This window comes from Electrona antarctica (genome assembly GCF_951216825.1).
Source record: "Electrona antarctica genome assembly, chromosome: 13".
Classification (NCBI taxonomy): Eukaryota; Metazoa; Chordata; class Actinopteri; order Myctophiformes; family Myctophidae; genus Electrona; species Electrona antarctica.
In genome coordinates this window covers 50793095-50808148 of record NC_136794.1, presented here as the reverse complement: position 1 = coordinate 50808148, position 15054 = coordinate 50793095, and the positions used below count along the sequence as shown (strand labels likewise).

Below are 15054 nucleotides of genomic sequence, written 5' to 3'. Positions count from 1 at the left end.
GTGCAACCAGCACTAAAGCAGTCGGTGCAACCAGCACTAAAGCAGTCGGTGCAACCAGCACTAAAGCAGTCGGTGCAACCAGCACTAAAGCAGTCGGTGCAACAAGCACTAAAGCAGTCGGTGCAACCAGCACTAAAGCAGTCGGTGCAACAAGCACTAAAGCAGTCTGTGCAACCAGCACTAAAGCAGTCGGTGCAACCAGCACTAAAGCAGTCGGTGCAACAAGCACTAAAGCAGTCGGTGCAACAAGCACTAAAGCAGTCGGTGCAACCAGCACTAAAGCAGTCAGTTTAAGCAGTCGGTGCAACAAGCTCTAAAGCAGTCGGTGCAACAAGCTCTAAAGCAGTCAGTTTAAGCAGTCGGTGCAACAAGCACTAAAGCAGTCGGTGCAACCAGCACTAAAGCAGTCAGTGCAACAAGCTCTAAAGCAGTCGGTGCAACCAGCACTAAAGCAGTCAGTGCAACAAGCTCTAAAGCAGTCAGTGCAACCAGCACTAAAGCAGTCGGTGCAACCAGCACTAAAGCAGTCAGTGCAACAAGCTCTAAAGCAGTCGGTGCAACCAGCACTAAAGCAGTCGGTGCAACCAGCACTAAAGCAGTCGGTGCAACCAGCACTAAAGCAGTCGGTGCAACAAGCACTAAAGCAGTCGTTGCAACAAGCTCTAAAGCAGTCGGTGCAACAAGCACTAAAGCAGTCGGTGCAACCAGCACTAAAGCAGTCAGTTTAAGCAGTCGGTGCAACAAGCTCTAAAGCAGTCAGTTTAAGCAGTCGGTGCAACCAGCACTAAAGCAGTCAGTTTAAGCAGTCGGTGCAACCAGCACTAAAGCAGTCAGTTTAAGCAGTCGGTGCAACAAGCACTAAAGCAGTCGGTGCAACAAGCACTAAAGCAGTCAGTTTAAGCAGTCGGTGCAACAAGCTCTAAAGCAGTCGGTGCAACCAGCACTAAAGCAGTCAGTTTAAGCAGTCGGTGCAACAAGCACTAAAGCAGTCGGTGCAACCAGCACTAAAGCAGTCGGTGCAACAAGCACTAAAGCAGTCGGTGCAACAAGCTCTAAAGCAGTCAGTTTAAGCAGTCGGTGCAACAAGCACTAAAGCAGTCGGTGCAACCAGCACTAAAGCAGTCAGTGCAACAAGCTCTAAAGCAGTCGGTGCAACCAGCACTAAAGCAGTCGGTGCAACCAGCACTAAAGCAGTCGGTGCAACAAGCACTAAAGCAGTCGTTGCAACAAGCTCTAAAGCAGTCGGTGCAACCAGCACTAAAGCAGTCGGTGCAACAAGCACTAAAGCAGTCGTTGCAACAAGCACTAAAGCAGTCGGTGCAACAAGCACTAAAGCAGTCGTTGCAACAAGCTCTAAAGCAGTCGGTGCAACCAGCACTAAAGCAGTCGGTGCAACCAGCACTAAAGCAGTCGTTGCAACCAGCACTAAAGCAGTCGGTGCAACAAGCACTAAAGCAGTCGGTGCAACCAGCACTAAAGCAGTCGGTGCAACCAGCGCTAAAGCAGTCGGTGCAACAAGCTCTAAAGCAGTCGGTGCAACCAGCACTAAAGCAGTCGGTGCAACCAGCACTAAAGCAGTCGTTGCAACAAGCTCTAAAGCAGTCGGTGCAACCAGCACTAAAGCAGTCGGTACAACCAGCACTAAAGCAGTCGGTGCAACCAGCACTAAAGCAGTCGGTGCAACAAGCACTAAAGCAGTCAGTGCAACCAGCACTAAAGCAGTCGGTGCAACAAGCTCTAAAGCAGTCGGTGCAACAAGCACTCTACCAGACAGACAGACAGACAGACAGACAACTGCAGTGTTTTTATGTGTTTCCTTAATGTGCTCATCTGACCATATTTTCGGTCTCCTCATTCGATCACGTCTATTCACGGTAACCGAACATCTCGCTGCGTAAAATATCCCTTCTCCATCTCCAACTTTACTCCTCATTCATCCGCCACATTGTCTGCTTAATTTCCTTTATTTAATGCGATTGCATTCCCACCTGCACCGAATCGAAATCAAGTGCAATTGGAAGCGAAGCGAAACCCCCGTTTTTTTTATTAGGATTCGAATGAGGCTTCACACCTGCCAAACGAAGCACACTTTCCGACAATGCATCAGGATTCGTTGTAATCGCAGTAAAGCTTTCTGGTGTGAAGGAGACCTTAGATTGACTCAGCAGTTTTGGGTGTACATATTTTAGTATGTCGGATGCAAACCTATCTCTGTATTTCTTTTTTCTGCAATAAATCATAGCGCGGCAGTCAGTGCCGCGCTATGAGCTTGTAGATCTGCTATTTTTGAAAAATCATTAGAATGTGGTGCAAATCTTTGAATATATATATATATATATATATTCTTTCAGAGTGAACATTTTCACTCAAATCATTGCTTCTGTGGTATCCCTAAAACAACATATTTTCAGATGGGGGTCCGCAGCCAAATACAGATCATTCTGGGGGTTCTTGACATAAAAAAGGTTGAGCAAAACTGACCATATAGAAGGTTATTCAGAAAACTATCAGGATTTAGAAGACATTTAAATTTTCGACGTCAGGCTTAAATGGGTTAAAAGACACTTCTGACCAAACCTCCTAACCTTCGTTTTTCTCCATCTGACTTGGTCATTCTAATCAACTGTATTTGGGTAAAGTGGTGATAATATAAGAACAGTATTTGACAATAAAGTCACAACACCAACTTTCATGAGACAGTATATTGTGTTAAAAATAAGTTATTCTTTTCTTTTTTTTCATTTCCAGAGAAGTTAATATTTTGGACATAGTTGGTTACAGCAGAGTTGTATGTTTTTAAACACAACACTTTCTCATCAAAGTTGTTACGGTGACTTTATATATCATCAGATACTGTCAGATATGTTGTCAGACTCGTACTCACTACATGTGACATATTATAACTTTATATATCATCAGATACTGTCGGATATGTTGTTAGACTCATACTCACTACATGTGACATATTATAACTTTATATATCATCAGATACTGTCATATGTTGTCAGACTCATACTCACTACATGTGACATATTATAACTTTATATATCATCAGATACTGTCAGATATGTTGTCAGACTCATACTCACTACATGTGACATATTATAACTTTATATATCATCAGATACTGTCATATGTTAGACTCATACTCACTACATGTGACATAACGTTTTAGACACCATTTATTTCATTCGGATTAGCAGTGACATTTTCTGTGGAGCTAAAAAAAAGAAAAATGTTTTTTTTCTTTTTGCCTCCTTTTTTTCAGGGGCCCCTGGTTCCCAAGGGCCCCTGGGCACGTGCCCAAAGTGCCCATATGGTAGATCCGGCCCTTACAGAAGTATTAAACCAACAAACAAAATACATTTTACTGTCAGGTACTTTACCAACTCAGGAGAACAAAAGGAGAACAAAGGAGACCTGGAGAATGAGGGGGGGTCCAGGTCACCCCCTATAGGGACGTCGAAGCTGTTTCCCCCCCTCCCCTAACTTAAAACCAACTAACTACTAATAACAAAAACTATGACTGCCAGCCATCTCCAGGCCAAACTGAACTAAATTAAGTTTAACTGAAAAGTATTGACATGGTATTGGGACTGACCAGTTGTTGCTGGGTCTGTGTCTGCCATGACACTGAGCTGGCTGGCTTTTATAGCAGAGGACAATTAGGGGAATCTGCTGCAGGTGTGCCAGCCCGGGTGTGTCGGTCTGAGTGGGGAGGAGAGACAGGATTAGGCACAGACAATGATTGAATGACTGAGTGCGTGTGTGTGTGAGTGATGTCATGGCCACACGCAACAACATGTGACATATTATAACTTTATATATCATCAGATACTGTCAGATATGTTGTTAGACTCATACTCACTACATGTGACATATTATAATCACTTTACCCAAATCCAGCTCAAGTGGACATTGAAAGTTATGTTGTTTTAATGTCTATCTTATGCCATACTAAATGCATACTAAATGCATACTAAATACTAAATGCATACTGAATGCATACTAAATACTAAATGCATACTAAATACTAAATGCATACTGAATGCATACTAAATACTAAATGCATACTAAATGCATACTAAATGCATACTAAATGCATACTGAATGCATACTGAATGCATACTAAATACTAAATGCATACTAAATGCATACTAAATACTAAATGCATCCAAATACTAAATGCATACTAAATACTAAATGCATACTAAATACTAAATGCATACTAAATGCTAAATGCATACTAAATACTAAATGCATACTAAATCCTCTCAGACCCATTTGAGCCACGGAACCACCATTTGATGACATTTAGGCCCTCATTTATCAACCGTGCGTACGCCAAAATATGGGTGCACGCCGAAATTACCGCAATTTTCGGCATTTACCATGTCCGCCAAAGCTTGAAAATGATCTTGTGCCAAGACAAAGATCACGTCTGGTCGGGAGCTGTCGTACGCTTTGTCCTCACTTGTTTTTCTGTCGTAGAACAGTGGAGCAGCATTGTTTGACCAGCTGAGAGGCTGTCACAGGCATCGAAACATATGTATTCACTCCTAAAATGTTTATATAAAACTGGTATGGGCTACATATAAAAAAAGAAGAAAAAGGTAAAGGAATACATCAACGATGTGTCTTTGTGTCATATGACTTTGGTAGGAGATTTCCAACTTTACAAGCAATTAAAAACAATGTTGCAAGTTAGATGCGTAAGCCATTTAAACAGTGTTTTGCATGATGAGCGCATACATGCGAGGATTTGGGCTGTCTGTGCTGAAATATTTCCATGACGGGACGTTGGAGAGTAGGCTATAGTGCAGTGCTGCAGCGCGGAGAGTCCCAACATGGGTAGCCTACTGTAGCCTAATCTACAGCAGGCCGATGTCTTTCTGGAGTTACAGTATGTGCAATCTCCTCCTCGTTTAATAAACCCGACGCGTCGCTCAAATGCCAAATGTGCCGTGCCAGCGCAAGTGGGAACGCATCGGAGATAGTATAGGCTAACCCAGCCTGCAGACCACCACCACCACCACCACTGTCCAGTGGCACATGAGGCAGTTGACATCTGTCGAACTGTCGAACGTGCATGGTCAGTTGGTCACGGTGTCACGGAAGGACCACATGAGTGACAGGAGAGGACAGGAGATGCACCTTGCAAAACAGCAGCATGTGTGCGCGCCTATTTGTTATTTAATTCATGGTTCACAGGTTCAGGTTTTCGTTCACTAATATATCTTGTTGTATATTAAATGAATAAAGACCAGTGCTTAATTTCAGCCGTAGAGGCAGTAGAGGCAGCTCCGGTAGCTGTAGAGGGCGCTCCGCCACCCCAAATGCACATTACACTATACGATACGTCTCTATTATTATTTTAGTTTCATTTTCAAGTCAACTAGGCTTCTTCCTCGTCATAGTTACTTCTATTTCCAGTACGATTCCAAAATAAAACATGGCTTAAATGATCGCATTGCAAGTACAAACAAAAAAACTCTTATTTTGAAATGTGTGCCCGTTGTGAGAAGAAATAGGTGGCTATGGAACCCCGGCTTGACGCCTCACTGTTGACGGTGTCGGATCCTCCTTTTAATACTCTGTGTCGGATGCGTAAATAAAAACTCGTCTCGACTTTTGCAATTTGCATCTGTTGTCGTTCGTTGCATATGGAATATGGAACTTTCATACTTTTATGGAGCAATAGATTAACTGCTACTTGGAGTTTAGCCTTGGGGACAGCATGCATGCGTTTTGTTTTCAATACAACATGCCATGGTGAGTTCTTATGAACAGAACTGATTGCATTGCCAAATCTCGCAAAGACACCCGGCTTTACAACATGGGTCGATCAGTATCGAATATCATAACGCTTGCTTTGGTGGAGGCGGAGGAGGAACTTGGATAAGGACAACAACAAAACGCGCATGCAGGTATTTACATTGCGTACTGTTCTGATGATGGGCCACCCTAACTTGTTATATAACTTATAGCCTATAGGACTACTGTATTTTATACAGTATGTAATATAACGTTGAGCCGCTGTGCCAACTGAACTGCAAATGCCTACTGTAGTTGTGTATTGTGAGCCGGCGGACCCCTGTGTGAACTGCTGCTGCAAATGTTATCGAAAAAGACTTGTTACTTCAGGGTCCTCCATTTTCAATTCATCAGAACATTTAAAGACATATATAAAAAAAAACGTCTATATGCCTACTCTATTGTGTTCTAATAATAATAATAATACATACGATTTATATAGCGCTTTTCTGGGTACCCAAAGTCGCTTTACAGACATTTTAATACAGACATTTTTATTAGAAGAATTGTGTCAAACTAGTTAAAAAGTTTAAAAGGTTAAAAACTAGAAATCAAAATCAAAAAAGGACAAACAAGAATGGTGTGTGTGTGTGTGGGGGGGGGGGGGGGGTTATGTAGGGAAAGCCAGTTTGAAAAGGTGGGTTTTGAGTGTGCTTTTGAACATTTCGAAGGTGGGGGCAGATCTGATGTGTGTTGGGAGTGAGTTCCAAAGAGAAGGGGCGGCCACTGCGAAGGCCCTGTCTCCCCAAGTGCGTTTGTTGGACTTGTGGGGTTCCAGTTGGTTGGCAGTGCTTGACCTGAGGGAGCGAGAGGGGACATGACGGTGGATGAGTTCAGAGAGGTAGAGGGGGGCCTGGTTGTTGAGGGTTTTGTAGGTGATGGTGAGTATTTTTAAATCAATTCTGGACTTGACTGGGAGCCAGTGGAGTTCACGGAGGACGGGTGTGATGTGGTCCCTGGTTCTGGTGAGCAGGCGGGTGGCGGAGTTTTGAACATATTGTAGTTTTCTGAGAACCTTGGTGGTGACACCATAGAGGAGGCTATTGCAGTAGTCGAGTCTGGATGTAATGAAGGAATGAATGAGTGTCTCAGCGGCAGTGTGGGATAGCATGGACGAAGGCGGGCAATGTTACGGAGGTGGAAAAAGGCGGTTTTGGTGATCTGGTTGACATGGGGCTGGAAGGAGAGGGTGGGGTCAAGGATGACACCAAGATTGCAGACTCGGGTGGAGGGGGTGACAGTGGAGCCATCAATGGTGAGGGAGAAGTCATGAGAGGAGCGGGTGAGGGAGTCGGGGCCAATGATGAGGATTTCAGATTTATTGCAGTTGAGTTTCAGAAAGTTTGTTTGCATCCATGTCTTGATATCAGTCAGGCAGGAGGTGAGGGTGGAGTGGGTGATGGTGGTGATGGTTTTGGAGAGGAGATACAGTTGTGTGTCGTCGGCATAACAGTGGAAGCGGAGACCTTGAGTGCGGAGTATCTGACCAAGGGGGAGCATGTACAGGATGAAGAGGAGGGGACCAAGTACTGAACCTTGGGGGACGCCGTGGGTGACAGGTGACGTGAGTGATTGGCAGTTGTTGATGGAAATAAAGTGCTGTCTGTCAGTGAGATATGATTGGAACCAGGAGAGGGCAGTGTCAGTGATTCCAAGGGTGGTTTTGAGGCGTGAGATGAGTATGGAGTGGTGAATGGTATCGAAGGTGGCACTGAGGTCAAGGAGGATGAGGATGTTGAGTGAACCGGTGTCAGCAGATAGCAGGAGATCGTTAGTGACTCTGAGGAGGGCAGTTTCAGTGCTGTGTTTGGTGCGGAAGCCGGATTGAAATTGTTCGTAGAGGTTGTTTGTTTCCAGATATGTAGTGATTTGGTTTGCAACGACTCGTTCCAGAATTTTTGACAGACAAAGCGTTCTGATGGGTGGGCTGGCCGTTGGTTGTGTTAAAAAAAGGCCAAAACAAATTTTGCACGTGCATGTGCGTGCACGTGCATGCGCGCGTGCATGTGCATGCACGTGTGCATGTGCGTGCACGCGTGCACATGCACACACCCGAGCTCCGGCACCTAACAACACACAGCAGGCGCGTAGCATGGATCAAATGATTGACTGGGCAAATTAGCATTGTGTGTGTGTGTGTGTGTGTGTGTGTGTGTGTGTGTGTGTGTGTGTGTGTGTGTGTGTGTGTGTGTGTGTGTGTGTGTGTGTGTGTGTGTGTGTGTGTGTGTGTGTGTGTGTGTGTGTGTGTGTGTGTGTGTGTGTGTGTGTGTGTGTGTGTGTGTGTGTGTGTGTGTGTGTGTGTGTGTGTGTGTGTGTGTGTGTGTTTTAACAGCGATGTATTATTTAATGCATGTTTTAATATGATCGTATTAAAAGCTACCGTTCGTTAGCTTCGTTATGCTTCTGAGCCAATGGGCGCGGCCATTTTGAAGATGCACGTGCATCCACTTACATTGCCTGCTCTGTTTTTAGACTGCTTTATCTCCAGAAGCGACATTGCAGGGGTCGCTTTGTCCCAGACAAGCGTTTTCAACGGCCTGTAGCAGGCGCTGTGATACTCGCGGTCCACTTTTTCCACCACCGACCGAGAGAACAAGCACCAGCTTCGTCAACACACACGGAATGGTTTCATAGTAAAATGCGATTACGGATATTTGGCTCTTCAAAGTAAGTGTCACGCGCGATAAAACCCTGGCAGGACGCGACGGAGGGATTAAATAATGGTAGCGGTCAAACGGTTAAAACAAAGGCGGCTTGCATGCTGTGGTTTAAACCAGACATTTGCATGCACAAGGGCTGCCAATTTTGTATTGTTTTGTGAGGCAAGGTAAGCGAGGCGAGAGGAGAAAAAACAGACAGGGTAGGCCTTCAGCTTTATTTAATTAATGCAGGTGTTCGTTCTTTCTTTCTTTATACAACACACCAGTTGGGCTTGCAAGTTGCGTGTGCGTGCGTGCGTCTGTGTGTGTATGAGAGGGGGGGGTGAGGCGGGCAGCAAGGCAATGTAACTATGGTTTCCAGGTCGTACTGCAGTTGTTCATGTCGCAAAAACGAGGGCGAGGCTTGATTTCATAGAGCGTGCCAGATTGATTTCAGCCGTCACATTTATTACTGCTAGGAATGAAATTAGGAAGGATCAGCTGTTTGCGATCACTTTATAAATGCCGACGCGACGTCGGTGTACTACGAAACCTACACTCGAATTTGGGGCAGAATTTTTTTTTACACAATTTACATTTAAATGAGGGCCTCTCAGACCCATTTGAGCCACGGACCACCATTTGATGACATTTAGCCTCTCAGACCCATTTGAGTCACGGACCACCATTTGATGACATTTAGCCTCTCAGACCCATTTGAGTCACGGACCACCATTTGATGACATTTAGCCTCTCAGACCCATTTGAGTCACGGACCACCATTTGATGACATTTAGCCTCTCAGACCCATTTGAGTCACGGACCACCATTTGATGACATTTAGCCTCTCAGACCCATTTGAGCCACGGACCACCATTTGATGACATTTAGCCTCTCAGACCCATTTGAGTCACGGACCACCATTTGATGACATTTAGCCTCTCAGACCCATTTGAGCCACGGACCACCATTTGATGACATTTAGCCTCTCAGACCCATTTGAGTCACGGACCACCATTTGATGACATTTAGCCTCTCAGACCTAAAACATTAAATATTTTGTTGTAGAGAAACAGGCAAACGTTGATCAAAATAACTTCTTCTACATTCTCTAATTGTGGAGACTTATTTTAAATTAATTAATGCAGATGTTTAACAGTAACTTAACTCTTGAGAGCGTAAAATGAAACCAAATGCACCCGGGAGGGTCCATTTGGTTTCATTTTACACTCTCAAGAGTTAAAGATCTCTAAGGGTCACTTTGTTACCATGGGGACCACCTGGAGCCCCCTCAACCCATTTAGGCCTGACGTTGAAATTAATAAAATGTCTTCTAAATCATGACAGTTTTCTGAAATGTCTACAGTATATCAGTGGTGCTCAAACTATTTATTTAATTAAAAATTAAATATGAAATTGGACACTGACCGCCATCTGAAAATATGTTGTTTCAGGGACCCCCCAATATATATTAAAAGATTTGAAAAATAGAAGATCTACAAGCTCGTAGATCTGCTATTTTTCAATAGCTAAAACATAATGCTTAAAACACCAAAAGGGGTTCCCGTCCAGAATGGGTTAAGGACCACTCGTGGTCCCCGGACCACTGGTTGAGAACCACTGCTTTATTCAATAAATGTTTAATGGTGAATGTGAGCTGAAGAGTCTTAATGAAGTGATGCATGTTCATACTCTCTGTATCATTCAATGGTAATAGAAATGTTTTATCATTTCTTCCTACAGTGTGAATCATGGAGGAGAACACTGGATAGATCACTGGATTAATCCTCGACTCCTTTCAAGATGTGAGTGTCTGTCTGTCTGTCTGTCTGCCTGCCTGCCTGTCTGCCTGCCTGCCTGCCGCGCTACGAGTCTCTGAACTGGGGACCCCCCACAATAATCATATCTTAACTGTGGACCCCCCACAATAATCATATCTTAACTGTGGACCCCCCACAATAATCATATCTGAACTGGGGACCCCCCACAATAATCATATCTTAACTGTGGACCCCCCACAATAATCATATCTGAACTGGGGACCCCCCACAATAATCATAACTGAACTGGGGACCCCCCATAATAATCATAACAGAACTGGGGACCCCCCATAATAATCATATCTGAACTGGGGATCCCCCACAATAATCATAACTGAACTGGGGACCCCCCACAATAATAACAATATTATTATGGGGACCCCCATAATAATATTGGGGTCCCAAACCACAGGTTGAGAACCAGTGGTACAGAGCCCTGAGAGACACCGGTCGATGAAGGGTTAGTGTGTGTGTGTGTGTGTGTGTGTGTGTGTGTGTGTGTGTGTGTGTGTGTGTGTGTGTGTGTGTGTGTGTGTGTGTGTGTGTGTGTGTGTGTGTGTGTGTGTGTGTGTGTGTGTGTGTGTGTGTGTGTGTGTGTGTGTGTGTGTGTGTGTGTGTGTGTGTGTGTGTGTGTGTACGTGCGTGTGTCTGTGCACATCTTCATGTGTGTGTACGTGCGTGCACATCTTCATGTGCGTGTGTGTGTACATCTTCATGTGTTTGTGTGTGTGTGTGCACATCTTCATGTGTGTGTGTGTGTGTGCACATCTTCATGTGTTTGTGTGTGTGTGTGCACATCTTCATGTGGTTGTGTGTGTGTGTGTGCACATCTTCATGTGTTTGTGTGTGGGTGTGCACATCTTCATGTGTTTGTGTGTGTGTGTGCACATCTTCATGTGTGTGTGTGCACATCTTCATGTGTGTGTGTGTGTACGTGCGTGTACTACTTGTGCACATCTTCGTGTGTGTACGTGCATATGTGTGTGTACATGCCCGTGCACATCTTTGTATGTGTGTGTGTGTATGTACGTGCATGTGTCCGTGCACATCTTTGCGTGTGTCTGTACGTGCATGTACGTGCGTGTGTCTGTGCACATCTTCATGTGTGTGTGTGTGTGTGTACGTGCGTGTGCCCGTGCACATCTTCGTGTGTCTGTGTGTGTGTGTAAGTGCGTGTGTGTGTGTGTGTGTGTGTGTGTGTGTGTGTGTGTGTGTGTGTGTGTGTGTGTGTGTGTGTGTGTGTGTGTGTGTGTGTGTGTGTGTGTGTGTGTGTGTGTGTGTGTGTGTGTGTGTGTGTGTGTGTGTGTGTGTGTGTGTGTGTGTGTGTGTGTGCACATCTGTACATCTTCGTGTGTGTGTGTGTGTGTACGTGCATGTACGTGCGTGTGCCTGTGCACATCTTCATGTGTGTGTGTGTGTGTGCGTTTGTGTGTCACTCAGTGAATAATGTTTTTCATGGTTACTGTGTGTTTTCTCATCAGATTCCCAGCGTCTCACACTGGACACAAACACAGCAAACTGTGACCTCACTCTGTCTGAGGACAACAGGAAGGTCACACGGGTGGAAGGACAGGATCATCAGTATCCTGATCATGCAGAACGGTTTGCTGTCCTGCCTCAGGTTCTGTGTGCAGAGCGTGTGAGCGAACGCTGCTACTCTGAGGTAGAGTGCAGTGGAGACGTTGATATAGCAGGGACTGACAGAGCAATCAGCAGGAAAGGAGGTGGTGATGACGGGCTTGGATACAATGTAAATTCATGGAGTATGCAGTGTTATCGTAACCGTTACTCTGTCAGACACAATGGGAAGGAGACTGCCCTCCCTGTCCGTCCCTCTAGACGCTCCAACAGAGCAGCAGTGGATGCTGACCGTGAGGACCGTGAGGACGGGGTCTACAGAGTAGCAGTGTACGTGGACCATCCCGCTGGGACTCTGTCCTTCTATGACGTGTCCTCAGAGGACACTCTGACCCACCTGTACACCTTCCAGAACCCGTCCACTGAACCCCTCTGCCTTGGGTTCGGGTTGTGGGGGAGTGGCTCCTCAGTGTTTCTGTGTGAGCAGAGATAGAGTCTCGATGCGAGCGAGGGTCACATCAGGTCGCCATGGTTACTCCACACGTCTGAGTGAGTCCAGGTTGTCATGGTTACTATCGTCGCCAGTACGCCTGACATCATGGACTCCATATTTGGAGTCCATGATGTGACTCATCATGACATCATGGTGACATCACACTGATGATGTATATAAGAAGCACAGTGACAATCTGTCAATCAAACCTTGATGTGCTAAAGACCCCAAGATAGGGTTTGACCTCTGACCTCCATTGACATCGATAATCAGACTCTGGAATGTGTTAACACCTTCACGTTCCTCGGATCTGCAATCTCCAGCGACCTTTCACTTGACACAGAACTAAATACCCGTCTTGCAAGAGCCGCCACAGTGATGGCCTGGCTGTCACAAAGCGTATGGTCAAACAACCACCGATCTACGCGCACAAAACTCCAGGTCTACCAAGCCTGCGTCGTCAGCACCCTGATGTATGACAAAACTCTAGGTCTACCAAGCCTGCGTCGTCAGCACGCTGATGTATGACAAAACTCCAGGTCTACCAAGCCTGCGTCGTCAGCACCCTGATGTATGACAGAACTCCAGGTCTACCAAGCCTGCGTCGTCAGCACCCTGATGTATGACAGAACTCCAGGTCTACCAAGCCTGCGTCGTCAGCACCCTGATGTATGACAGAACTCCAGGTCTACCAAGCCTGCGTCGTCAGCACCCTGATGTATGACAGAACTCCAGGTCTACCAAGCCTGCGTCGTCAGCACCCTGATGTATGACAGAACTCCAGGTCTACCAAGCCTGCGTCGTCAGCACCCTGATGTATGACAGAACTCCAGGTCTACCAAGCCTGCGTCGTCAGCACCCTGATGTATGACAGAACTCCAGGTCTACCAAGCCTGCGTCGTCAGCACCCTGATGTATGACAGAACTCCAGGTCTACCAAGCCTGCGTCGTCAGCACCCTGATGTATGACAGAACTCCAGGTCTACCAAGCCTGCGTCGTCAGCACCCTGATGTATGACAGAACTCCAGGTCTACCAAGCCTGCGTCGTCAGCACCCTGATGTATGACAGAACTCCAGGTCTACCAAGCCTGCGTCGTCAGCACCCTGATGTATGACAGAACTCCAGGTCTACCAAGCCTGCGTCGTCAGCACCCTGATGTATGACAGAACTCCAGGTCTACCAAGCCTGCGTCGTCAGCACCCTGATGTATGACAGAACTCCAGGTCTACCAAGCCTGCGTCGTCAGCACCCTGATGTATGACAGAACTCCAGGTCTACCAAGCCTGCGTCGTCAGCACCCTGATGTATGACAGAACTCCAGGTCTACCAAGCCTGCGTCGTCAGCACCCTGATGTATGGCAGCGAGGCCTGGACCACAAACACCAGACATGAGAAACGGCTTCCACCAGCGTTGTCTACGTCCTGGTGGTGGTCCTGGTGGTTGTCTACGTCGCATCCTGGGAATCTCTTGGCAGGACAAAGTTCCCAACACAGAAGTCCTGGAACGTGCTCACTCCACCAGCATGTTCACAATGCTGAGCCAGCGCCGCCTCAGGTGGCTTGGCCATGTCCACAGGATGGACCCCAGCCGGCTCCCCAGGGCCGTCCTGTATGGAGAGCTGGCAACAGGCTCCAGACCTCTTGGTCGCCCACGCCTGCGCTTCAAGGACGTTTGCAAACGTGATATGAAGCAGGCAGGCATTGACCACAACAACTGGGAGAAAGCTGCAAAGGACCGTGGCGTCTGTCGCTGCAGGAACCGGCCGTGCCGAGGAGAGACATCTCCTTGTTGCAGGCGAAGAGACAGAAGAGGAAACTGCGTGAAGCAGCCCCCACTCCTGTGCCAGTCCCCTCTCGTTTTGTCTGCGCCAACTGCACTAAAGACTGCCACTCCGGAGCAGGGCTGTCCAGCCACAGCCGCCGCTGCAAAAAAACATGACCACTCAGGCGCAACCCATCGTCAACACTGACGGACGGATGCCTATGATAGACCTCATCTCAGGTGTATTTGTGAATTTTGAGATTTTTGTCTTAGTTTTTCTTCATCTCCTTCCAATGTGTTTCAAAATAGCAGATCAACAAACTCACAACCGTCTCAACCAATCTAGTAGCACAGCCTGCCTGGTTACTGCTTCTAGTTATCACTAGTTAACACTAGTTAACTAGACCCTCTGTGTTTGAACCAGTCATCACCACAGGGAGCTTTACAGATTAGGTTAGATTAGATTAGGTTAGAGTAGACAGATCTCCACACATTTACGTTTCATGAATGCCTTTCCATCAAGACTGATGATGGTGTTTTTTGTTTTGTTACTGATACTTGATTCTTGTATTCGATGTTTTTTCATGTTCTCTTTTTGATGACATGTGTAACAGATGTTCCGGTTACAGGCTGGGCCAATGGTGGATTTTACTGTATGGTGGATTTTACTGTATGGTGGATTTTATTTTAAAGTCACCGTACCAACTTTGTGGTGTTCTGAAAACATGTTACTGTAAATGGCTGTGGATTCATTGCTAAGTCACTTAGCAATGAATCCACAGCCATTTACAGTAACATGTTTTATCATTTAGGCACTTAAAGTGCCTAAATGATAAAACATGTTACTGTAAATGGCTCTGTGGATTCATTGCTCAGTGCCTAAATGATAAACTGTAATTGTTTTAATTTAATAAACGGATTGTTGAAAAGTCTGTCGTGGTTCTGT

General features: G+C 46.0%; 1 protein-coding gene across 1 annotated transcript in view; it reads left to right on the top strand.

Moving 5' to 3' along the window:
- LOC306935039 (uncharacterized protein) overlaps window positions 1-14827 on the top strand; it is a 39571-nt gene extending 24744 nt beyond the window's left edge. Inside the window, exons 12-13 of the mRNA XM_079517860.1 lie at window positions 10197-10258; window positions 11755-14827. Of these exons, the coding sequence (XP_079373986.1) occupies window positions 10197-10258; window positions 11755-12344 (652 nt within the window). The 3' untranslated portion in view covers window positions 12345-14827. The remainder of the gene's footprint in view (window positions 1-10196; window positions 10259-11754) is intronic.
- Window positions 14828-15054: the final 227 nt, after the last annotated feature.